The sequence below is a fragment of the Hippopotamus amphibius genome, chromosome 6, assembly GCF_030028045.1.
Source record: "Hippopotamus amphibius kiboko isolate mHipAmp2 chromosome 6, mHipAmp2.hap2, whole genome shotgun sequence".
Lineage (NCBI taxonomy): Eukaryota > Metazoa > Chordata > Mammalia > Artiodactyla > Hippopotamidae > Hippopotamus > Hippopotamus amphibius.
This window is the reverse complement of record NC_080191.1, coordinates 90,756,103-90,780,449: the sequence shown is the minus strand read 5'-3', so window position 1 is coordinate 90,780,449 and position 24,347 is coordinate 90,756,103. Positions and strand designations below refer to the sequence as shown.

Here is a 24,347-nt window from a genome sequence, read left to right as displayed (position 1 = left end):
GTGCTTCTTGTTCCTGATCCTCCATTAGCTTATTCTTAAATTTTTTTTTTTGTTTTTTTTCCTGATCTCTTCTGCTTTTTTCTTGTTTCCTCCAGTTATCAACTTACATAATTACCTTATATTTTGTAAATCAGAAGGATGGGAAAATAGGTTTATCTTTTCTTATATTTGCATGTTTCAGAAGCATGGTTTGAAGGTTTTATGATTATTGGTAATTTCTGGAGCCAGGTTAAATCAGAATGAAAATTCTACAGGTTTGTAGTCCCTTAATATTCAGTATTAAATGCCAAAAGCTTTGAGAAGTAAGTTTTTTTTTTCTTTAACGAATTATTGATAAAATGTGACCCTGAAGTGTCATGTATGAATATTTAATATTCACAGAAATACTTTGTGTTTAGTTAAATCGTGCTGTCCCAGACCTAACTGGTGTGTTATATAACATGTAGTACATGCACCATATTGCATTTTTAAAACTAAGAAATTCTGGAAGTCACCAGTGCCGAGCGTTTTCATCTGGGGTTTGTGAACTTGAAATAGCCTTGAAGGTGAGGTGTGTGTGTGCCTGAGAGTGATCATGACAGCAGGACTGCCATATTACCCACTGTTTTTGTTACAGTGGCCTTAGAGTATTCGCCCTTTATTCTAGAGAATACTGGTCCCTTGTGGTTCATATGACCTCCACATGGTTGACCTGGTCATAAGCGTTAAGCCTCCGTAGATTAAGCCTTCAGTTGACCTTCTACCAACTCTAGTTTGAAGTGCAAGAGGCCTTAATTTGTTATATTACACTCATTCATATATTTCCTCAGTTTCATCCTGTGTAATTTCTCCTCTTGTATTTTGCCAGTAGTATCACTGTCTCTTTTCCTTCCATATCCCAAGTATGTACGTGCTTCTCTTCTGCTTTGAAACTTTTGCTGCAGGTGTCATCTGCATGGGAGATTTTGGGCTATGTATCTGATTTTTTTCTTTAAAGGAAGATATGCACTTAACAATGACAAGACAAATGACTGGACCTGTCTTTACCTTCCTTCACGCATTCCACTCTCAGCTGCCTTTTACTAGTTCCTTCTGCTCTTTCTTATTTATTATGCTTTGTTGCTGAGCTCGTTCACTGCCACAAAACATGCGCAGTCAGGAGACTTCTGATGGGGGACTGCCTCTTTTTGTTGTTTGAGTAAATTTCTGCTGTTGTGGGGAATGTTAGAACATCAAATTAGGAATCTAAGAGGAGCTTGGTTTTTATTTCTCTGTGGCAGCTGCTAAAATACTAGATCAAAAAGCAGATTTTAAATGTAAATATCATGTTTTATCACTTTGCAGACTGCATTGCACTTCAGTTGCCTCCAGTTATTGTACATGTAAAATTCTCCAGACTGAGGTCTGAGGTTTAATTCTTAAAACCCTAGCACTTAAAACTCTGACATTTGTAAGTACCCAATATATGTTTGTTATGTGAGAGACCACCTAAAGGTTAAAAATCATCTGTGATTTTAATTGTGACATTTTCTTTAAAATATTTCCTGTTAGACCATAGAGATGATTGAGAAAGAGCAGAGAGAAGTGGAAAGACGGCCAATCACAAAAATAACTCATAAAGGCGAGATAGAAATTGAGAGCGACGCGCCAATGAAGGAACAGGAAGCAGCCATGGAGATTCAGGTAAACCGTGGTAACGAAAGTGCCCAAACACGAAGAGTCAGAAAAGGGGAAAAGTAGAAATGAAGCAGAAAAAAGAATTTTTAAACTGTGTGTTTATTCAAGTTGTCTATTTTACTGGTTTACTGGTTTCTCATGAGAGTGTTTATTGTTTCTCTGCATGTAGTGTGCAGACCACCTGCATCACAGGCCCCAGTTAAACGCTTGATAAAATGTAGATTCCTAGGGTCTCTGTGGCTTAGCAAATTTCTTAGGAGGCCTCAAAATCTGTAGGCGCTTTTTAGGCAGACTGTAGTTTGAGAGCTGGTGCAGCTTTTCTTATTTTCAAATAGCAGAGAGGAAATAATGTGAAATCTCATTAGAGACCTTGAAGAATGAGGAATGTTTGAGTTTTTGCTCTATTTTATGTCATAATTAATATCTAGCATTTATTTTTTAAAGAAATAGTGAAAAACAACCTATGAATGGAACAGTTTCATTTTGGAAAACTGTCAGTATGGAATATAAGTTGATTTAAATAATTGAGGCCACATTTTTTTCTGTTAACCTAATTTTTACTCTCACTTTTGTTAGGAACCTACAACTAATAAGTCAGTGGAGAAGACAGAAGGGTCTGACAGACAAAAAGAAGAGATTGACTCCATGTCTAAAGATACCACCAGTCAGCACAGACAGCATCTTTTTGATCTTAACTGCAAAATCTGCATAGGTAATTGGAAATAATTCTTCCTAAATATCGCCTTCATTTTGCAAGGGGGATACTTGTAATTTAAATAGGGCTTTGTTTTCCCAGTATTGGTGGTGAGTCAGATTGTGACTTAGTAGCAGTAGTAGTGAAATCAGTTTAGTAATTGTTTTGTTAGCATTTCAAAAATAGACAAGAACAGATAGGAAATAGCATGGTGAATTGCACTGATAAAGATAAGAATGATTTTGAGAGACTTTAGTTCCAGTTATTTGTGTATAACAGAAAAACCATACATGCTTACATACACGTATACACACACATGCACAAACACACAGGAGTATGTGGAGTGTGTGTGTATGTAAGTAATGGGTCATGATATAAAATATTATTTCACAGATTATGGTAAAAAATGCTAAAAACCTGCTTTGGAAGACCATATTGAAGATTTTAGTTGTTTATCTAAGAGCAGTGGTTAGTGATTGAAAGGTTTTTAGCAGGGGAGTGACATGATCAGATTGGAATTTTATGTCGATTTCTCTGGCTTTGAGTAGAGATTATGGTGAAAGAAGCCAAGAGAGGAAAGCGCGAGCCTAGGTGGGAGGCGTTTGTACACTAGTGCAGGAGAAGAGGAAGGTGGTTTACTTAAGGAGGCTTTGAGATGCTCAGGTTAGGTAATAGTGACAGGTGTGGAGACTGTTGGGATTCAGGGCATAAGAAATGGGACTGTGTTGAGAAGGAGTTTAAATTTATATTCAGTTTATTGGTAAAGATGGAGGATCAAGAGTTTCTTAAAGCTCTAGAGAGGTAGCTCTCAATTTTTATCTTTTACTATGGTATGCTAAAGGATGGGTACATACTTTGTTCAGTAAGATGAAAAATTCTTCAAATTAGTCACTTTGCTGCCCTCCATCATTGTGTTAGAGACTAGGTACATTTCTTATAATAAAAGTAACGTATCTTCTCAAAATTGTATTAACATTTTTACAGTGTGTACAGTGTAAAAAGACTTAAAGGGTAGGGTGTTTTCAGACATTGTTATCCCTGAAGAAAGCTATCCGTGGTGTACTAGTATTTTTAGTATACTCATTAGGTTGTTTTGTCTGGGAAGAATCTTAATAATTTTTCTGTTCTAATCTATTAATTTCTACTAATTTTAATGATTAAAATTGTAATATTTATAGTTAATGTAATATTGTAATATTTCAGTAAATTTAATGGTAACACACAAAGCATTTGTTAAATACTGTTGGACTTGACCTATTTTCAGGAAGTTTGAATGATTTTTCCTTCTTGATTCTATAGGTAAAACAATGTCATTTTCTGAACTTTGCTAGTACTTTTCATGCTTAGTAACTAAGTAGCATTGTAGTGTGTATATGTTATGACCTGCTGCTGTATGTAACACAAAGTAGGATACGGATTTGTTTTCCTTGGTTCTTCATGTTACCTCTCAAGACTGTTGGACTTTGGTGTGGTTTAGTTTAAAAAAAATGTCTGCTAGGGAATCAGGAAACCTATTTTAGGTTCTAGTTAGTTCTCTTTTCAGAAGCTTGTCTGAGTTGTTTAACATTCTCTCTTTCTAATTTTCACATCAGTAAGAGAGTTGTTCTATAGCTCATTGTGAGAAAGGATGATAGTTAAAAATTACCCCAGGAAATGTCTGGTTATGCAGCAGTGCAGTCAGGGAAATTGAATAACTTTAGAAGTGAAAATGGATGAAGTTGTACAAGTTTCAGTTCACAAAAAATGGTATAATTTGGTGTTTTCTGGCTTTAGGTCGAATGGCACCACCTGTAGATGATCTTTCTCCAAAAAAAGTGAAAGTCGTTGTTGGAGTGTCTCGTAAACATTCAGATAATGAAGCAGAAAGTATAGCAGATGCTTTGTCTTCAACCTCAAGTATTTTGGCCTCTGAATTCTTTGAAGAAGAGAAACAGGAGTCTCCGAAGTCAGCATTCTCTCCTGCTCCACGGTAATTTTCTGTTAGTTACAATTTCTAATCTTTATAGCTTTTTGCCATATTATACTTAGAAGTCTTCAAAAACAGAAAAGTGACATGTTTCTTAGGGAAAAAAACCTTTCTTTTAGACAGTAACTGTTCCTTCCTATACTCTAATTGGGATTTTTAAAAAGAGTCTAAAAGTTAATTTAGAGATTTGAGTGTGTGGGGACTTGACTTTAAAACTCTCTTTAATTACATTAGTCCCAAGAGGCAGGAGATAAGTCATTAAAGAAAAATTGCTTGCATTACTCTGGACCTTGTTTGTTATTAGTCCACCTAAGCCATCCAGCCTTGAAGAATGACTTTGTAAAACATGACTGTGTAAATATGAATATATTTTATAAAGTGAAAATATAAACTCTTTAATCATAGCCTTTACATATTTTGGCCTTCTTGATATGCTAAAATAGAAATAATTGATGAGTAAATAGAAAATGCATTTATTCATGAGCAGATCTTTAGGCTGAAAACTTCTTAATGTCATTTTTTAGTCCAGAGATGCCTGGAACTGTTGAAGTTGAGTCTACCTTCCTGGCTCGGTTGAACTTCATCTGGAAGGGTTTTATCAACATGCCATCTGTAGCAAAATTTGTTACCAAAGCCTACCCAGTGTCTGGTTCCCCGGAGTACTTGACAGAGGTACTGTGCGCTTTTCTGCTCTTCTATGTCTGGCTCGACATAAGTGTTTATGAAGGCAAAAGGCAAGGAAGCAACATAATAAAATAATAAAAATATTTCATTTTCATTCATGATAAAAATATTTATTGACAATGATCCTTAAACCATTCAGTTAATGGAATTACAAGTCCATGAATGGAGTGTTAGAACTGTAGAAAATTGTGCTGTGAAAGTTTTACATACTTTTGTCCAGTCCTCTTCCCAAGATGTATTCACTGTGTCAGAATTAAAAATTAATGAGAGTCTAGATGCCTGGATATCTTAAGGGTTTTTTTAAATTCAGACTTACGTAAAAGATTGACATGTTTATGGCCTTCAGTGCTAGCCTGTGAGAAAGATTTTTCATTGTTAACAAGTCTTCTAGTTCCCCTACTGTTTATATTTCCCTGACTTCATGACTGCGGTTCTTGCCTGCCCACTTCTGTGAATGAGATGTAGACCACAGTTGACCCTTGAGCAACATGGCTTTGAACTGCTTGGGTCCAGTTATACACGGATGTTTTCAGTAGTGAATGCCACAGCGCCACGTGACCGGTGGTTGGCTGAAGCCTCAGATGTGAAACTGTGTATGCAGAGGGCCCACCATAAGTTATACTTGCGTTATCAACTGTGCGGAGGGTGGGCACCCCTAACCCTCATGTTGTTCAAGGGTCAGCTGTCTAGTGGAAACTCTCCAGTTAGTTGACAGTCCTGAGACCAGTGACCGTGGTTGCTGCAGTGGTGCCCTGGGTTGGTTTTGTGCCTGAGGGAATAGGAAGGGACTGTTATGCAGTATTTATGGGAAACAAGCAGCTGAAGTATTCTAGTATTATGATAAATGAGAAAGCGTGGCATTTTTTGAAATCTTTTGACTAAAGTTTGTATTTTTCTGTGTTTATGCAGAAGGAAAATAAGTATATGTGTACTATATTTTTGTTGATTATATTCTGCTGTTATGTTCATATCTAACATTGTTTTTCCATTCATTCTCAGTCTGCTGACCATAAAGGCAAAAGTTTTTTAAAAAAGGGTTTTCAATATTTTATAAAATATAAATCTTAATATGTGCCTGTTCTTTCTAAGACCAATATGAACTTTTCTTTGTATTAGAATGAAATTAGTTTAACTCAGTGTAATGTTGCTTATCTAATCTCCATCAGCTTATTTGTCTAGTTGTGTTTTTGATTAATAAACAACTTATTACTTTTATGTATAGTTTGCTTGGTAAGTAATGTTTTAGAAACATTGATTTTGTAAGAAAAAAATTCAATAGACCCATGATGTTTTTCTTTTTGAACAAATCTGTTTAGAAATTTAGTCCTTGATCAGTCCATGGTGAAGATAACTCTTCTTTTAGATGGCTAATTAAGTTCTAAACTGTGGGACTCTTTTTGATTTTAAACAGAACTATTTTTCTATTTGCTGAGCCAGTTTCTATGTTGCTCTCCAGAACTCCACCTCTGCTTTCTCCTTATTTTTAGTTTGATTTGGACTAAAATCCTAAATAAAATATTTAAAGCAATTATTCATTTAAATTTAATTGAATTTATATCAATTAATTATGCTTTTTATGATTTTTCTGTCTTCATAAAAAACAGAAATATACTGATTAAAGTTTCAAATATTCTTAATTGCACAGCTCTTAATTGATTTTATGTGCAGTCACCTGTTCTCAGATTGCACCTTTTAAAAAAAAATGAACATTGCATTATTACAGTGTTATTCTCCTCTGTGCAAAAGTATACTGTATAATTAAACTTGACGACTTCTGAAATGGAGCTGTTAGTGATTAAGGCACATTCAGCTCACTGCTACCAGAAAGAGGAGGGAAACGGGGGAGAAGCACATGCCCTAAGACCCTGAGGTCTGGTGTGCTCTTCCTGGATCGTCAGAGTCGGTGGCTTGCGCGGCTTTTCTTAACCTCAGGTTCTTTCTTAACTGTGTTTTGGGCATCGGCTCAGTCATTTGGAGTTGACATTTGAGGTAAAGCCTAATTGCTATCCCTGTGCTTTCTTTTATTCTCTGGTGCATTTTATAGTCTTATTTACTTGTTTTTTAATCACTATGTTAAATTAGCCTCAGAGCTAAATTTGTGTGAAGTATAGATATTATAATAAAGATAATCCGTGTACACTGATCACCTTCATTCTTTACCACAGGATCTACCAGATAGCATTCAAGTAGGTGGCAGGATATCACCTCAGACAGTTTGGGATTATGTGGAAAAAATTAAAGCCTCAGGAACCAAGGTGAGGAGAACTGTTTTCACTCTACCAATATGAGAAAATATTTGAAAAGTAAACCACTGAGAGTCCTTATGCAAGGTCCCCTGTTCTAAATCTATGTAATATGCCTGACAGAGCTGAAATGCAGCCATTTGCAAAGGCTCAAAGCCCAGCAGTCCTTTTGCGGGTTGCTCTTTTTTTCTTTTGGTATGCTCTTTCTATGACTTCTGCCGTTGTTTTGAAAGAAATGTTTTAGAGTAAGTATTGAGATTCATCCTGAAATTTTGCCTTGCTTTGATTATAGACATTTAGTTGGGGCACAGGCTACGCTGTTGGGACAAAGGGACCCTAAAATATAGTGGCTCAAAGAATATAGTTATTTATTTTCCTGTTAGGTTAGGTAGGTCAGTAGTTCAGGATCTCTAGGTTGTTAGGTCATTCAGGGATTAGACTCCTCTGTCTTGTTATTTTGCTGTTTTCAAGACTGTTCCCCTGATTAGTCAAGCAGGGTCAAAGCTGACTTACCAGCACCAAGTGGGGAAAAAAAGAATGTCTGTCCAGTCGTTTTTTTTTTTTTTTTAATTTTTAAAAATTGATTAATTAATTAATTTAATTGGCTGTGTTGGGTCTTTTTTGCTGTGTGCTGGCTTTCTTTAGTTGCGGTGAGTAGGGGCTACTCTGCGTTGTGGTGCGCGGGCTCCTCATTGCCATGGCTTCTCTTGTTGCGAAGCATGGGCTCTAGGCACGTGGGCTTCAGTAGTTGCAGCACATGGGCTCAATAGTTGTGGCTCACGGGCTCTAAAGCTCAGACTCAATAGTTGTGGCACACGGGCTTAGTTGCTCTGTGGCATGTGGGATCTTCCTGGAGCAGGGATTGAACCCGTGTGCCCTGCGTTGGCAGGTGGATTCTTAACCACTGTGCCACCTAGGAAGCCCTGTCCAGTTGTTTTAAAAGCAGGACCTAGAACTTGCAGTTATCTTTTCACTTCCTCTAACTTGCGTTGGCAGGCGCTCAGTCACAAGCCTCATATGGCTACTAAGGGGCTGGGAAGTGGGATCTCTGTTGGAGGGCCATGTGCCCAACTGCAAGTTCAGGGTTGTCTCTGTAGGAGGAGGAAGTGAGGAGGATAGACACTGGCAGGTAATTACTAGCCACTGTAGCGATGTTTCTCTTTTTCTTTTCTCTCCTTATCTCCTGTCATTTCTGTAACTCACAGAACACAACTGCACAGGAATATCTAATCATTAGGAGAAGCCATCTTTCCCTCCAAGGAGGACAGTACCCAGCATATTAGAGATGCTCAAAGAATACATCTTGAATAAATGAACACTAATTATTTTATCTTTTATAATCAGAGGTCTTTAGTAAGATTAGTAATAATGCAAAATGGATGATCTTCAGCTGGAAATAATATTTTTCCAATAATATAGATTTTTAGATTTAAACTGATATAGCAATAGAATACAAAAGAAACTTTGAAGCACTGTAAAAAGTTACATTTATTTGCTTTCACTTTGTCATGATAGCAGAAGTCATAGGGACATGTTGGGAAGCATTCCTCTTTTATGTTTGGGTATGGCTCTGATCCGCCCCTGCGTTACTGCCCAGTGCTGCCCAGTGGGCCTCCAGCTTGAGCTGAGCCCCTGTGATAGTTGTCGCCTCCAGAGGAGGACATTCTGGATGACAGACCTTCTACAGGAGGTAGAACCGCAGTTCAGCTCACTCATGTGTCTTCTGTAGGATCCTGCATCAGTTTAGGCTTTGCAGTAGATTTGGCTCTCCCCATTTTGATTGTATACTTTCATGAAAAAGCATCCGTTTTTCACACTACCAAATTAACATCAGATTGGTACTGTCTTTTCTATCTGAAACAAAGCCAAGAACCCAGAGGCAAGTAAATAAGTTCCTGAGTAAGCCAAATGATTTTACAGAATTTATGGCCTGTGTATATTTGAGGTCTTTTCACCCAGCCCCCTTTATTCCTAGATTCAATCCCTCTAACTTGGATTGTCAGTGGATTTGTACGTTTCTGTGTATGTGTACATGGTAGGGTGGTGGTGGTGGCTGCTGTTAATTTGCAGTGTGCTGAGAATGTAGGCAGCCCTCTGTAGAAGCTACAGCATTGGAAACAAGGACATAGTGTAGATATAAAGAGACATGGCTTTAAATATCTTCTCTGCCACTGACTAGTGTGTCGCCTTGAACAAAATAATTACCTTGGGACTCAGTTTCTGTGGGAAACTTTCGGATAAAACAAATCCACCAGTGTGGCTCAGCAAAGATCTTTTCCGAAGAGTTGTTTCCTTTTAGTGTTCATATCTGTATTTAAGATGGTAAGCCACGTTATTTGGTAACTGTCATAAAATTCAGTAGATTATTACTAATTGAGAATGGTATTTAAAACCAAGCTATCGTTTAGGTTATTGTTTTAAACAACCATTTGTTATTTTCTTGAATAGGAAATTTGTGTGGTTCGATTCACACCTGTGACTGAAGAAGATCAGATTTCTTATACTTTGCTGTTTGCATACTTCAGTAGCAGGAAGCGCTACGGAGTGGCCGCCAACAACATGAAGCAGGTTAAAGACATGTACCTAATCCCTCTGGGCGCCATGGATAAAATCCCACACCCTCTTGTACCCTTTGATGGACCTGGTAGGTATACGTTTAATAGTAGAACATGCATGAGATGAAGTGAGAGTCGGGGCCGGATCGGAAGGCTGACCCTGCTTTCCTTTTTGGGACCCAGCCCTCTAGATCTGCCCCGACAGGGACAGGCACCCGGTTAGGAGGCTGAAATAAGCTAGAAGCACAATTTTACTCTCTATCGCAATGATTGAAAACGACTATTAACTGATATTTTGGTTTTGCACAGGCCTTGAACTGCACAGACCTAATCTGTTGTTGGGCTTAATTATTCGTCAGAAGCTGAAGCGGCAGCACAGCGCCAGTGTCAGTGCCGGGCACACAGTTGAGGCGCCTGAAGGTGCGCCGGCAGCACTGCCGCCCGATAAGAAGAGCAAGGCAGAAGTTTCCACAGAGGGGGCAGCAGAGGAAGAAAATGACTTTTTTAATTCTTTTACAACTGTATTACACAAGCAGAGAAATAAACCTCAGCAAACTCTTCAGGAAGACCTTGCAGCAGTCATTGAACCTTTAGTGGAAGTCACCAAACAGGAGCCACCAAAACCTCTAAGATTCCTTCCCGGGGTCTTAATTGGCTGGGAAAATCAGCCATCTACTCTGGAACTGGCAAATAAGCCTCTGCCTGTGGACGATATCCTTCAGAGCCTTTTGGGCACTACTGGTCAGGCATACGAACAGCCGCAGTCAGGGACAGAACACAACGCTCTTAAAGAGATTCCATTTATAAGTGAGCAAGCCAACCCTAAAGCAGAGAAGACACAGACAGTGGAAGCAACTGATGGTGAAGCCAAGGAGGCGAAGGATAAAGGGGACAAGCCTTCGGAATCGATGGGGAGCTCCGGAGCAGAAGAGGCTCCTGGGGTGGGGGCCTCTTCCGTTTCTGCTGGACCTTTGACAAGTCTTAGTCTCAGAGGTAAACCACCAGATGTTTCTACAGAAGCATTCCTAACAAATTTATCGATTCAGTCAAAACAGGAGGAGACTGTGGAGAGTAAGGAGAGAGTGTTGAAAAGACAGCTGCTACAAGATCAAGAGAATAATTTGCAAGATAATCGGACTTCAAATACTAGTTCTCCCTGCAGGTCTAATGCAGGGAAGGGAAACGTAGATGGTAGTGTGAGTGAAAACCTTGTCGCTAATACACCCCGGGCCCCCCAGTTTATCAACCTGAAGAGGGACCCTCGGCAGGCGGCAGGACGGAGTCAGCAGGCGTGTGCCGCGGAGAGCAAGGATGCAGACAGCTGCCGGAGCGGAGAGAAGCAGCTTCCACCTGGCCCGCTGCCCAAGGAGCACGCAGCCGAGGCGAGCGGCGTGGAGGACAAGCTGCCTTCTGCAGAGCAGGGCTCGTGCGCGCAGCAGAGTGACGAGGCAGGGCTGGTGCAGACCTCCCCGTCGGCAGAGAACACGCACGCTTCTCAAGCGGAGCAGGCGAAGCCCCTGCAGGAGGAGGTTTTAATGCAGAACATTGAGACTGTGCACCCATTTCGGAGAGCGGTGGCGGCTCATTTTGAGGCTGGAAACACATGTCCATCTGAGTTTCCTTCTAAAAGCATGAGCTTCACCTCCAGGAGCTCCAGCCCCAGAACAAGTACGAACTTTTCACCCATGAGGCCACAGCAGCCTAATCTTCAGCATCTCAAGTCTAGCCCGCCTGGGTTTCCATTTCCAGGACCTCCGAATTTCCCCCCACAAAGCATGTTTGGATTTCCACCACACTTGCCACCCCCGTTACTCCCCCCTCCAGGCTTTGGCTTTGCTCAGAATCCCATGGTTCCCTGGCCACCTGTCGTCCATCTGACAGGCCAGCCACAGCGTATGATGGGTCCCCTTTCACAGGCGTCCAGGTATCTAGGCCCACAAAATTTTTACCAGGTTAAAGATATTCGGAGGCCAGAAAGGCGCCATAGTGACCCTTGGGGTAGGCAAGACCAGCAGCAACTGGACAGACCATTCACCAGGGGCAAAGGGGACCGTCAGAGGTTCTATAGCGACTCGCACCACCTGAAGAGAGAGCACCACGAGAAGGAGTGGGAGCAGGAGGCCGAGAGGCATAGGCGCAGGGACAGACCCCCGGACAAGGACAGAGACAGAAAGGGCAGGGAGGACGGGCACAAGGGCAAGGAGAGGGCGCGGCCACCCCACGGGGAGCGGGGCGCCGATGGGAGAGCCAGCAGGGAGAGCAGGAGCGCAGACAGGAAGGCCGACAGGCCTAAGAGTGAAGAGCAGGAGAAGGACAGGGAGCGGGAGAAGAGCAAGCACAGGGAAGGGGAGAAGGACAGAGACAGGCACCACAAGGACAGGGACCACACCGAGCGTGCCAAGAGCAAGCGGTGAGGCCGCGGCTGGCGCCAGGGGCGCTGAAGTTCCCGTCCGTGTTGCGTCTTTTCAGCTTCACGGCTGCCTGCTAGGACTGTGCTGTCTTCTCAGTGTCTCATGTCGATGGTTTGCAGAGCAGTGAGCTCTGTGTGTGGGTGCAGAGTGCCAGTGCGCATCACCCCTTCACACCAACTACCCTAGTCGTAGGAATTTAATATTTTTAAAAGTTTTACATTGCTGTATATTCAAAGATTTGTTTTATTAATATGCAATAAAGGCTTAGAAATTTTAGTTTTATTTCTCAATTGGTAAATATGGTTAACTATGGAATATATTTACTGCCTCTAGTGAATGTCCTTTATATAATGACTAATTTGAGAGTAATGTGTACTCTGTAAGTCTGTTTTAAATTGCACTGTTTTTAAAGAAACGGTAGAGGAGCAACAAAAAGCCAAGCAACTTCATAATTGGATTATATTAATCATTTAGTTGAGCAGTTTTTGACCAAGAATCAGAAACCCAAGGAGTACATTTATTGCTATAATCTGCACTCATTGAAGGCGTTTATTACCGTACTACAGCTTTGTGGTAGTCCATTATTTTCCTTTTCCTTTTTGGCTCTTCAGAAACTTGAATACTTAAGCTTGTACATGATCTTGTGTTTTGCTATCCTTTTTACTGTAAAATGTAAATATTTTAAGGGATATTTTGATTCTAAATATGATAAAAGAATTTCTCACCTATTTTGTGTGTGTGATTTGAAATTCAGTAGTAAAAGAATTTCTTCTTTGAGGCTTTAAATACCTTTAGACAGTGTTATTCTCTTACTCAGCCAAGAGCACATAGGCTGAGTAAGATGACGGGAAAAACAATTTCTTAGTCTTAGATTATAGGCTGTGGAGATAAATCGTGTAGTTCTGAAGAGGCTAGAATTCAGAGATACCAACTGAAAAGCTGTGCAGCTATATAAACCCACTTCATAGGCATGTTTCTGAAAACTGGTACACTGACTAGTTGTTGTAAGACCACAGAACATTTGTTTAAGAGAAACGTGTTGTGAATCTTTCTGTAAAGTGTGTAACTAATGCTAATTTGTTTGGGAGGGTAAATAACTAGTGTTGTATGCTTGTTTTTCTTGAAAGCACAGGGAGGCTGTTGTTAATCCAAACCTAGATTTATTTATACCCTAAACTACAGGTACTGTATTTATTGCTAGAATTTAGAGCAATAGCTACCAAATGATACTAGCACTTGAGACCAAAAGAAGAGAAAGAAAAGCCAGTATTTTTACTTACCTGTATTAATGAAGAAAAATACATGACCTCACAAAATTAAGAAGATAGTTTGTTTTCCTAAAAAGTCTACGACTAGAGTTAAAAATAGGTTTTGAAACTGAATCAGCCTTCCTCTTTTTACTGGAGAGAAAATGAATGGAAAATTAAAACCAATCCTTTTGGTCTAATTTGCCCCAACTTGAAACCCCTTTTCTTCTCATCCTTATCCTCTGAAATTTACCATATACGTTCTAAAACAGAGGATTTGTATTCAAAGTTTTTAAAAATTTGCTCTACCTTTCTTTTGGAAACAAACTTGTTAGAAAACAAGTCAGTCTGCAAACAACAAAAAAAACTAAGGTCAGTCAGCTTTTGCACCATTGTGAAGAAATTGTTCTCAAGATTTTACCAAAAAAAAAAAAAGCCTCCAAAACAAAATAAAAATTAGCCTTTTTAGTTCAAATACAGTTGTCCCTTGGTATTCGTGGGGGTCTGGTTACAGGACCCCGACCGATACCAGAATCCCTGGATGCTCAAGTCCTTATGTAAAAGGGTATTTACTTATAACCTACACACATCCTCTTGTATACTTTAAATCATCTCTAGATTACTTAATACTTTTATAAACTTAGTACAATGTAAATGCTATGTAAATAGTTGTAAATATGACGCAAATGCTATGTAAATAGTTGCTGGTGCACAGTAAATTCAGGTGTTGCTTTTTGGAACTTTCTGGAATTTTTTTCTCTCATCCGGTGGTTGAAGTCAGAGATGTAGAACCCACAGATATGGAGGGTCAACTGTATGCATGTCCGTAACTGCTTTCACTGATCCATCTGGTTGAGGAGTTGATCAGACACCAGATTTCTTTTGCAAGATACAAGAAGAATGGGTTAACCAGCTGAAGAGACCCTTTAAGTCAGTTTTTGATACCTCTTAGCCAATAGTTTTTTCATACACATTGTTGGGAAATTTAAAATTCTTTCTTTATATCTCGTAGAATCACAGTAGATCCCAGATGGCCTTCTGTTAGTAATGACCATCTTCTGGGATTACAGGGCTACTAAACGCAGCAACCAGGTCTCAACTCCTGGGACTGAAATGTTGTGGAGAGTAGCTATGGGCATATTGAGTATTTTGAGACTTTTAACTTTTAGTGAGTAAAGAAAGGGGAAATGAAAAAAGTTCTCGAGTAGTAGTAGCTCCAAAGCCATTCTCAGTCTTTAAGTCTCACCTACCAACCATCCTTACACAAACTAGTAGTTACATGACGCACATCTTTAAGTTTCTCCTGTTTTAAGGAAAGCTTGCTCTTTAAAAAACAGTTCGATGCTTTAAAAAATTTAGAACCATCTTAAGACAGTTCACACACCTGTTAAGAAATGTGTCCCGATGTCTCACTACTTTTCAAGTCCACCCCCCTGTAATCCTTGTGTCAATAGGAAAGCTTTCACAAACCCTCCATACGTCAGGTCTTGTGTTGAGCACTTCATGTGAACCTTGGTCAGCCTACAAGGTGAGGACTTATCTTAGAGCTGAGGAAACTGGTACTTAGAAAAGTTGGGAAACTCATCCAAGGTTAGACTGCTATTGTGAGAGCTGGAGTCCTAGCTCAGGTCTACTTTTCTCCAAAGTCCGAATGTGTGGTGGCTGTGCTCTGAAAATGGAGAATGGGTAAGGGGCAGAGCCTGGTGATCACACACCCTTTCACAGCCCTTTTTCTCGCCATCCCGCCAACCTGTCTGAAATGCCACTGGGCCCCGTCTTCCTCAGAGTGAGCAAGAAGACATGACCAAAAGTCTGTGGATTCTCCTGTGCAGATTTGCAAAGTTTATATTCATTTCAAATCCTAATTCTCCAGTCCTCTCTTATTGGTTTTCTATTGCTGCTGTGACAAACTACTACAAATTTAGTGGCTTGAAGTCACACGGATTTATCTTACACTTCTGTGCATCAAAGTCTGATGGGGATCTCGGTGTCAGAGGGTACGTTCCTTTCCTGGAGGCTCTGGGCAGAACCCATTTCCTCGCGGTTCCCATCTTCTGGAGGCCGCCCAGCTTCCTTCCCTCACGGCACCTTCTTCCACCTTCAAAGTCAGCGACATGGGGCTGCGTGTCTGCCGTCTCTGACCCTCCCTTGTGCTTTCTGTCCCATCTCTAAGGACCCTTGTGAGCACATTGGGCCCACAAAGGTAATCCAAGAGGACCTTATTTTAAGGTCCCCTGATAAGCAGCCTAAATTCCATCTGTGACTTTTTAATCCCCCCTTTCTTGGGTAACCTAGCTTATTTACAGGTTCCTTTGAGGTGTATGACTTCGAAGTCCATTATTTACTGTAGCTCTTAACTCGCTAATTGAACATACCAGTTGTGTTATTCCCATCTCAGATCCCTCTAAAACAGCGGGCAACTTGCCACTTACTGATGACCACTGAGGGCGGTAAACATCATCAGCACTTTTGTCTGCCAGCAGACCGTGAATGAAATGGGTTACTGCCTTTACGAAGGGGTCAAACAGCCTGATTCTTTGATTCGTTTCATAAAGAATTTCAATAATTCATGTATAGAGCAAGAGGGTACAAGAATGGGTGAGTTGAAACACAAATATTAGGCCCATAGCTAGAACTGACTTAAAAAAAATGAGTTCACTATTTTATCTTACAGGTATGTTTCTATCTCTTGGCTAAGGTATTTCAGCTTACTTTTAAAAGTGTTCTCATGTTTACATTCAACACTGTTTCAGAAGCATGATATAAAAGTAAAATTATCTGAAAGGTCTTTATCAGTTATTTTTATTTTGTGCTAGAAAAGCATATCACATAGGAAATCTTCAACACCATCATGAGGATAGCAGAAACAATGTTGATAATTTACCACATGAAATTTTGGATTTTAGGGTGCAAAAAATATTTTAACGAAGTCATTTTGACTTATAGGAGAAGCTCTTAAGTACCAATTTTCAGTTCTTTTGTGCCTATTCAGGCATTTGCTAGGTTCTTGGAATTCTGTGCGAGCAACACCTTAACCCTACAGCCTCTTGGAGCTTGCAGTCAGGTGTAAAAGGCAAGTGGTCACATCTGAATGTAAGACTGCAGCTGGGAGAAGCAGCTTTAAAGCAACAGTTCTCAAACTTACTGACTTCAAGACCCCTTTACACTCTTACTGATTATTGAGACTTCTAAAGAGCTTTTGTTTTTACGGATTGTATTTCTCCTTATTTAGCATATTAGAAATTAAAACTTTAAAAATTGTAAAAATACTTGTTTGATAGTAATCCCATTATATGTTAATAACATTTTATGTAAAATAACTTCTAAGCTAAGTCACTTTAGTTAAGAGTGGTTTTCATGTTTGTACATCTCCAGTGTCTGACTTAAGAAGCTTATCTGCTTTTGCATTTAATGTTTGGCAATATGTCAAAATGTTTGAAATATAAGAAAATCTGGCTACACATGGATTTGTTGTTGGGAAAGGAAGACTGTCTCTCTGGATCACCTGAAAATATCAAGGGACCCTCAGGGTTCCTTCCACTATACTTTGGGAAGTGCTTCTTTGAAGAAAGGCAGACTGTTTCAGGAACGTGCGGCCAAATGTGATGGGTGTGTGGTTTAGGCAATGTTTCCGTGAAGCTTTTGTAGCCTTCCTAGGACAGCTTTCTTGCCTTGATGCAGAAAATGTGTATCTTTAAAAGTAGCTATCAAAAGGAATTTTTTTAGAGCACTGTGATCTCAGTAGCTCCAAAGTTAAATGGTATGGACCAAAGCAAATTCAGGTCACAGTTTTTCAGCATATATTGGACAGAGTTGTCTTGTGTGGTTTCTATTAAAAAAAAACCTTTGAATCGATGCACAGACATTCTGCAGTTCTGCCTTACATTATCTTTTGCTCACACACTTTTTAGTGTTACTAGGAATAGTATGTCTGGGGACAACTTGTGTCCTATCAAATAGTGCCAAAGTTCCTAACTTTGGTTCTGGGGCTTTCCAAAACTGTCTATAGCTTTCTGATTGCAATGGAGTGGCAAAAATAACAAGTCAAAAAAAAAAAAAATCTGTAAACTTCTGCAGTGATACACTGTTCACCTGGCTTCTCTGCATAGTCTGGAATCTGCACAGGCAGATTTTGATAATTAATAGTGTTGGGACGTTAACTGCGTCAATCCTATGTATAAAGTCTTTTCTTCATTTAATAGATAATTATAGATTTTTCCTTTTCAACTTTATGTGCTCCTTATTCCCAAGATTTTTTCGTCCGGACAGGCCTATCCTACCTGTTAATGCTTTATGTCAGTCATGTGTTGTCAGTTGCTTTCTTGGTGGCAAAATTGTCGTAAATACTAAACTCCGAAAATGTTAAGTAACGACCGCAGCAATAACTACCTACCAGTCTGGGTGGTGGGGGGTGAAGATGCTGTTCACAGTTTTAGCAGTAACTGATGTTTGGGCAAAATGGACTTTCTCAAGTTATGCTTTAATGGTACAGATATTGTCAGAACAATAAGTTTCAGTAACATTATTCAGAACCTCAATTTGGAGACCTGTAGACTTGAATAGTTAAATGTAAATGAAGTTTAATTTTAAAATTTGATCACTTATATAAGTACATGGTTTAAAAAGTCAAGAAATTCTACAAGGTTTATAAAGAAAACCCAACAGCGTCTGCACTGCTCTCCAGAGGTAACCACTGTCAATTCTTTTAGACATTTTTTAGGATATTTGCCTTTATATTTGTGAATGACATGTATATGCTGTCTTTTTAAATTAAAACGAAACAGAACTATAATACCTATTGATAACTTACTGTGGAAGACGAGGATTTAACTTTCACCCGCCAGCTCCTTCTCCCTTGTCTTCTGCATCCCCACATTCGTTCAGTGATTTTTGGTTTAAGTCTGTATTCGGATTTCAAATTATTGCAGTCGTGTGACTGTTCACGGCTGAGCCACGTGATAGGTGGTGATGCTTCCTTTCCTAATAACTTGACTTTCCTTGGTTAACACTTTTTGCATTTTTCCTATTTTTGTTTGTATGCATCATTAATTCCATTCTCACCTAAATTTTAGTTAAAAAGAGTTCACAGATGAATAAACACTAAGTGAACTAATGGAGTGAAAACTCAAGACTCAGATAAATTGGATGTAGGAAAAATGACTAAAATCTTTTCTTCAGCTATATTTTAAAAAACTATAAAAAAAATTGTTAGCATATAGATGATTTCAGGTAATAGTAAACAGTTGATTTCCGGTAAACAATATGCTAAAGAAATAACTATATTTACGTATAAGTTTTATATATTTAAATTGCTAGTTTGTTAACCTAATCTTATTCATCACCACTATGAATATTGTATCCTTCTGATTTAATTAACTCAATTTTTTTTGAATCCTGAAAAAATACATCTTTAATTTTGCCAACAAAACTTCTTTTAAAAATCTCTTGAGTAACAATATTTACCTTCCGACCATATTCAAAGCCGCCTAGATAACAAATACCGTCATAGTTTAGAGCCACAAATTTTTTGTGTGGGTCAATATCCTCATAGACAATTAGACTGCCATCTAGGTAGGCCTTAATAAGAGTCTGATTTTGCATTACAATTAAATGGTTCCATTTATCACAGCAGAAGTTACCATTGCTGTAAATCATAGGTACAGAGATGCTTTCTCCTAAGCTAACTGCTATTTTCAGGGCCTGATGATGGAGACCAATTGCCAGGAAGTCATTCTCTTCATTGTGAGCTTCTCCTATCCATGCAATTAAACCTTCTGTTTCAGCAGTACTGAAATTTAAGGATATAGTAGTAAACTGAGGATTTCTCATTCTGAAATCTGGATCAATGTATTTAATGTAAGAATTACCCATAAATTTTGCAGTTGAAAATGAAATACTGTTTTCACAATATCTTCCCCCCCAACCCAAAGCACACAAACAACTGTAAGAAAATGACTGGTCAGGTATACATAGAGATTGGTGGAGGCAAAGGTTGTTCACACAGTTCACAGACTGGTCACATGTATTTCCGGCCCAGTGTGGCAAGCAGCTGCAGGAGAAAGTTGTGCCGTTAACTATACATTCGCCCCGATTTTTACACACATTGTACCCACAGGCTGTCCCATCACAGTCACCTATGTTTGAACCACCTTTTGCTCCTAATTCAGTCAATTGTAATTCTTGATTGTTTACAATAACTTCTCGGACACAACCTTGAAAACCGACAGGTTCATTCGCTGTTGCCATGGGATTTACCAGACTTAAGGATGACACTCCTCCAATGTAGAAGTCAGTATTTGTGTCCAGGGAGCTCATTTTAGCATTGGCTGTTTCTGTTACATTTATCCCATCCAAATCCAGGTAGCTTTCTGCACCATCTCGTCCTGCTTTAATCACATGCCAAGTACTTTTATTAGTAGTTACTTTTTGGAGAGTTTCTAGAACGATAGTTCTGTCACCAAGATTGTAGCGGAGTTGAACAAAACCATTTACTAAAGAGATGCATAAAAAATCACCTGTGGAGGAAAAAAGAAAAGTAACAGCAAACTGTCACTCCATTAAAAACTCTTGCCCTTTTTAGGGGGGGAAAAGATTACAAATCTTGATCACAATTATGGTAGAGAGTTTTGTTTCCATTTACAGATCAAAATGTATCTATATACATTCATACACATATCCGTATTCTTCTGTTCTGGAGTTGGCCACATTTGTTTTCCCTAGTTGTAAATATTTTGCACTGAATGAATGTATTGTGGTACCAAGTTAAAGTGAGGTTTTTCTTTAATGATTTGAGTTAAGGGTGAATGTGTAAAAATTAAGTTGGATATTTTACTCTGAGCCACTGGTGCTGTTTTTCACAGAAATTGGTGGTGGGGGAGATAAGAGAAGTGTTGACTGGAAAAAATACACCACCTAAAAGTTGAGAATTATGTTTTATTTGGCGGACTTTCTGGAGACTTCAAGCCCAGGAGACAGGACTCAAATCACTCTGAGAGGTGCTCTGAAGAGGCAAGGGGGAGGCGTGTGGGGTGGGGCGGAGACAGGATATAATCAACAAAGACCAGGTAGTTGGAACATCAGAAGATTACTGCTAATCAAAGAAAACCAGACATCACAAGTTAAGGAATTTAGTGCTTTTCTATGTATGGGAAGAGGCAAGAGTTTGGCCTCACTGAGATCATTCCTTTGATGTGCACCTCCACTATCTGGGGCCAGCCTCCTGTGCTTTCCCATCCTGAGTCTCCTCGGGGTGCACCATTGGAGGTGGCTGCAGCGGCTGATGGCTAGACGCTGGGCATCCTGTTTCCATCCTGAGTTTCCTCAGGGCTCACCTGGGGAGGCTGCAATGTGATGGCTTGATGGCTGTCCGTCCTTTGTTTACTGATATGACAGCAACATTTCTCCGTCACAGAAGTGAGAGCAGTCGGTGGTGCTGTGAAAATCTCCCATGGTGTGCTTTCCAAAGTCCCAGCCATGCCCTTGGCATCAAGTTCTATCTACAAGTACACAGATCTCTAGCTGAGCTCTCTGTTTGGGTGTTTTAAAGGCAACTCAAGCTCCAAAGTTTCTCTGTTTGTGAACTTCCTTCCACTTTCCACACTCCGTAAGTCACTCCATCCATGCAGTTTTCAAATAAAAATTTAAGTGTGATCCTAGGTCTCTAATCAAGCACATTTATGAGCATTCTGGTTTTTTGTAAACATCATTCTGCCCACGTCTCTCCTGCCACCTTAGTTGAATCTATTGGGAGAGCCACTCCACTCTCCTTCCTTTCCAGTTGATTTTCTAATCTACACTGAAGCTCAGGCGATCTTTTCAAAAGAAAGTCTGATCACTGTGCTATCCTTTAAAGGCATCCCCTGTTGGGACAAGAACCTAGAATCTTTAACGTCTCTATATAAAGACCGCTGGTTTCCAGCCCCTCCCGCAGCCCTACCTAGAGTGTGTTCCTCCCCGGTCCAGCCATGCTGACCTCGTTAGGGTTCACCCTTTCCCTACAGAACCTTGGTACGTGTCGTTTTCTTTTCTTGGAACACTCCCCGCCCCACTCCACCTCCTCTAGGTAACTCCTGCCCATCTTTCAGGTCTCAGGTCAAATGCCACTTCCTCAGAGAAGTCTTCCTTGATTTCGTTATTGCTTTAATAGCACTAGGTTTCTCTCCTTCACAATATTTATCTCATTTTATAATTATACAGTCAAGCGTGAACAGATCTGACCAAATAGGGTCCAGCATGTGCATGAAAGTCGAGTGAGGCATTCAGAGGAAGAGGAAATGTAGCCCTTCGACGTAAGATTACTTCCAGAGGGTAGCAGAGTGTTTCACATAACAAACCATGCGGAAATCTTCCTCACAACTGCATTTTCCCTTCCTCCTAACATTTACAACCGGTAAAATGTTCCCCTTTCTTGTCCAGGGAGGTTTCTTGGCACGTGCTACCCTCCTCTCCTCCTCCTTGCCTGGTCCCTCCTGCTCCACCTCCCCGCTGCACCCCATGTCTGTTCCTTTCCTCCCCTTTGTGGGCCACACCGGGCCATTCAAGGATGGTTGGCAGACCTAGCGGCTCTGAGGTCGCACACCTCTCATTTCCACCTGAGAAAATGTGTATGAGCCCACGCAAAGTATGGTTGTCTTGCTTTTAATCATTTTCCTCACAGAGAATTTCTAGTGAATGTAATCTCCCGTGTCATTACATCTGTGATTATCTGACTAGCAGCTTCCTTATTCACCAACATGTAAGTTTCACGCAGCACAGTGTGGTGCATAATATCTTCATAAGTAATTGTTTAATTAGCAAATTCCTTTGTACACTTGTGAGATGTACACAAGGGGTGTGATGACAGTATTTCTCAGCAGCTAGCTTTAGGCTGCAAGCAAAAAAAAAAAACATCTTTTTCCTGTCATATACGTAAGTTTAAAAATTTTCCTGACAAAAGGAAGATATTCAGTTTATATGTGTATTTTCTAACATGAACATCATTTTAAGCCTAAAGAAAGAAAGGAGCTGCATTATGAGCTTCTACAGGGTATATATGAAAATATTAAATACAGATTGAATCATCTAAATTTTTTTATACCACAAGAACCTAGAACAATGAAACATAATTGATATTAAGTTTTAAAAATTTATAACATTCTGAATATACTTTATGACCTGCAAGTGGGCACAAACCTCTTTCACAGGATCATGGAAGGAGTTTCTCTTACTACTTGTATTTTAGCATGTCCTATCGTAAATAATCTTCAATAAAGAGCTGTTTTGGACTAAAAAGTATGTAAAAAATGATTAGGAAAGCTGAAGCTGTGATCTGTAATATTACTGGCCAAGTTGCCAACGAGATAAAAGAGCAAAGAGAATAGCTTCTGCCAAGGAAGGCTAATCCTCACGTGACTTTACTTGTGTGCTCTTTTCTTATTTATCTTTTCTTGTTCAGTTGTTTGACTATGCTTTACCTTTACATTGTGGATGACAAGGCTTTTTCTATACACATTTATCTGTGATGATTTTAACCATTTCAAGATGAATTCAGGCTGTGATTAACTGGTGCTTAACATAATATTGATTTTGTATCAAAAAGGCTCATTTTAAGGTATTAAATATTTAGCAGAAACAGAAACAAGTGCCAAGGTTTATCTCTTTAAAATTTCTTTTCAAAATCAGAGATCTAAAATCAACTAGGATAATTTTTAAGTTATCATCTTGTTTTAAATTTTGCACTGTATGAAATTATTCAAATTATTAAGCTCTAAAGAGAAACAGAAATCTTGTTAATTGAGAATTTGTTTTTTTACATATGAAAAGTTGGCTGCTGATATCTAAATTTGTGGGTTTTGACATTGTGTATTAAATGTTTGGGCATTTTTTACTAATAGCTCCTCTTAGCAGAGGATCAGCCAGAGGGCTTGGTTAATGTTTACATCAGACATAGCTCTTAGAAGGTCAAAGTACTGGGCGGTCACCTGTATTTTATGCGACCTTAAATGAATGAATTGTACTTTACCGCCTAATTATTAAGAAATAAGTTTATGCTTTGCATCTGATAATCACCTTCAGGTTAATCCAAGTCTGAGAATGTAGAGTATAATTTAATATTTTAAAGTTTTCATGAGTTCCTTATGTAAGTGTCAAATGCAGCACCAGTTATGACATGAAACTAATAGATCTGTTTTCACCTTTGTTAATAGTGTCTAATGGCATAAAAAAGGAAAATCTTGACTGTCATGGACTGAAATACAAAGCCATTTAATAACAGATGTAAGAAAATGTGCTGCTTCTCTCCTATGTTTGTTAATGTAAATAAGCTTTTTATTTTATATACATAAATGTAACTATGTATCCAGTGTACTGATTATAAAACCATAGCACAACATTCTTGGCCAGTCACAGTCCTGAGTATCTCTTGATTTCCTGCCCTAGCCATACAAAGATTAACCTTGAGTTTTTTATGAGCAATACAACTGAATATGATTGCCTTCTAATATCTTTTGATTTTAAAATAGAAATTTTTTGTTTGTACGTGATTCTCCCATTTGGCATTTTCACAGGGAGATTTAAATTAATCATAAATTTAAAACCAAATATCAAATCTCAGGAGAACAAACCTCTTCTAAGAGATTTATCTCTTTTCATTGAAATTATCATCTTTTCTCCTTGAAATTATTTTGAAAGTATTTCACCAGTGCATTGTGATGGAACCACTTGTTTAATTCTCTGAAAGTCTCAGTATTTCACAGCAGATTAAGACACCCTTAAAAGAATTACCTATACTAGATTGTGAAAATCAGAGCATCATTTTTGTTCACTGTTGAAACAAAATAAACTGATTTAATTATCATTACCAAAATTTCATTTTCTGAGAAACAAGTTGAAAGAAAACCAAATGTAAACATTT

The 24,347-nt window shown here is 39.1% G+C and overlaps 2 protein-coding genes across 6 annotated transcripts in view; one reads left to right on the top strand and one right to left on the bottom strand.

The window, feature by feature from the left end:
* PHF3 (PHD finger protein 3) overlaps positions 1 to 12,935 on the top strand; it is a 74,323-nt gene extending 61,388 nt beyond the window's left edge. For all 5 annotated transcript variants that reach the window (XM_057738491.1, XM_057738492.1, XM_057738490.1 and 2 more), the window contains 7 exons: positions 1,531 to 1,662; positions 2,233 to 2,368; positions 4,124 to 4,319; positions 4,841 to 4,988; positions 7,166 to 7,255; positions 9,692 to 9,887; positions 10,108 to 12,935. In XM_057738491.1, the coding sequence (XP_057594474.1) occupies positions 1,531 to 1,662; positions 2,233 to 2,368; positions 4,124 to 4,319; positions 4,841 to 4,988; positions 7,166 to 7,255; positions 9,692 to 9,887; positions 10,108 to 12,212 (3,003 nt within the window). In that variant the 3' untranslated portion in view covers positions 12,213 to 12,935. The remainder of the gene's footprint in view (positions 1 to 1,530; positions 1,663 to 2,232; positions 2,369 to 4,123; positions 4,320 to 4,840; positions 4,989 to 7,165; positions 7,256 to 9,691; positions 9,888 to 10,107) is intronic.
* A 5,852-nt stretch (positions 12,936 to 18,787) lies between these two features.
* Positions 18,788 to 24,347, bottom strand: part of EYS (eyes shut homolog) — a 1,676,468-nt gene continuing 1,670,908 nt past the window's right edge. Inside the window, exon 43 of the mRNA XM_057737776.1 lies at positions 18,788 to 19,971. Within this exon, the coding sequence (XP_057593759.1) occupies positions 18,788 to 19,971 (1,184 nt within the window). The remainder of the gene's footprint in view (positions 19,972 to 24,347) is intronic.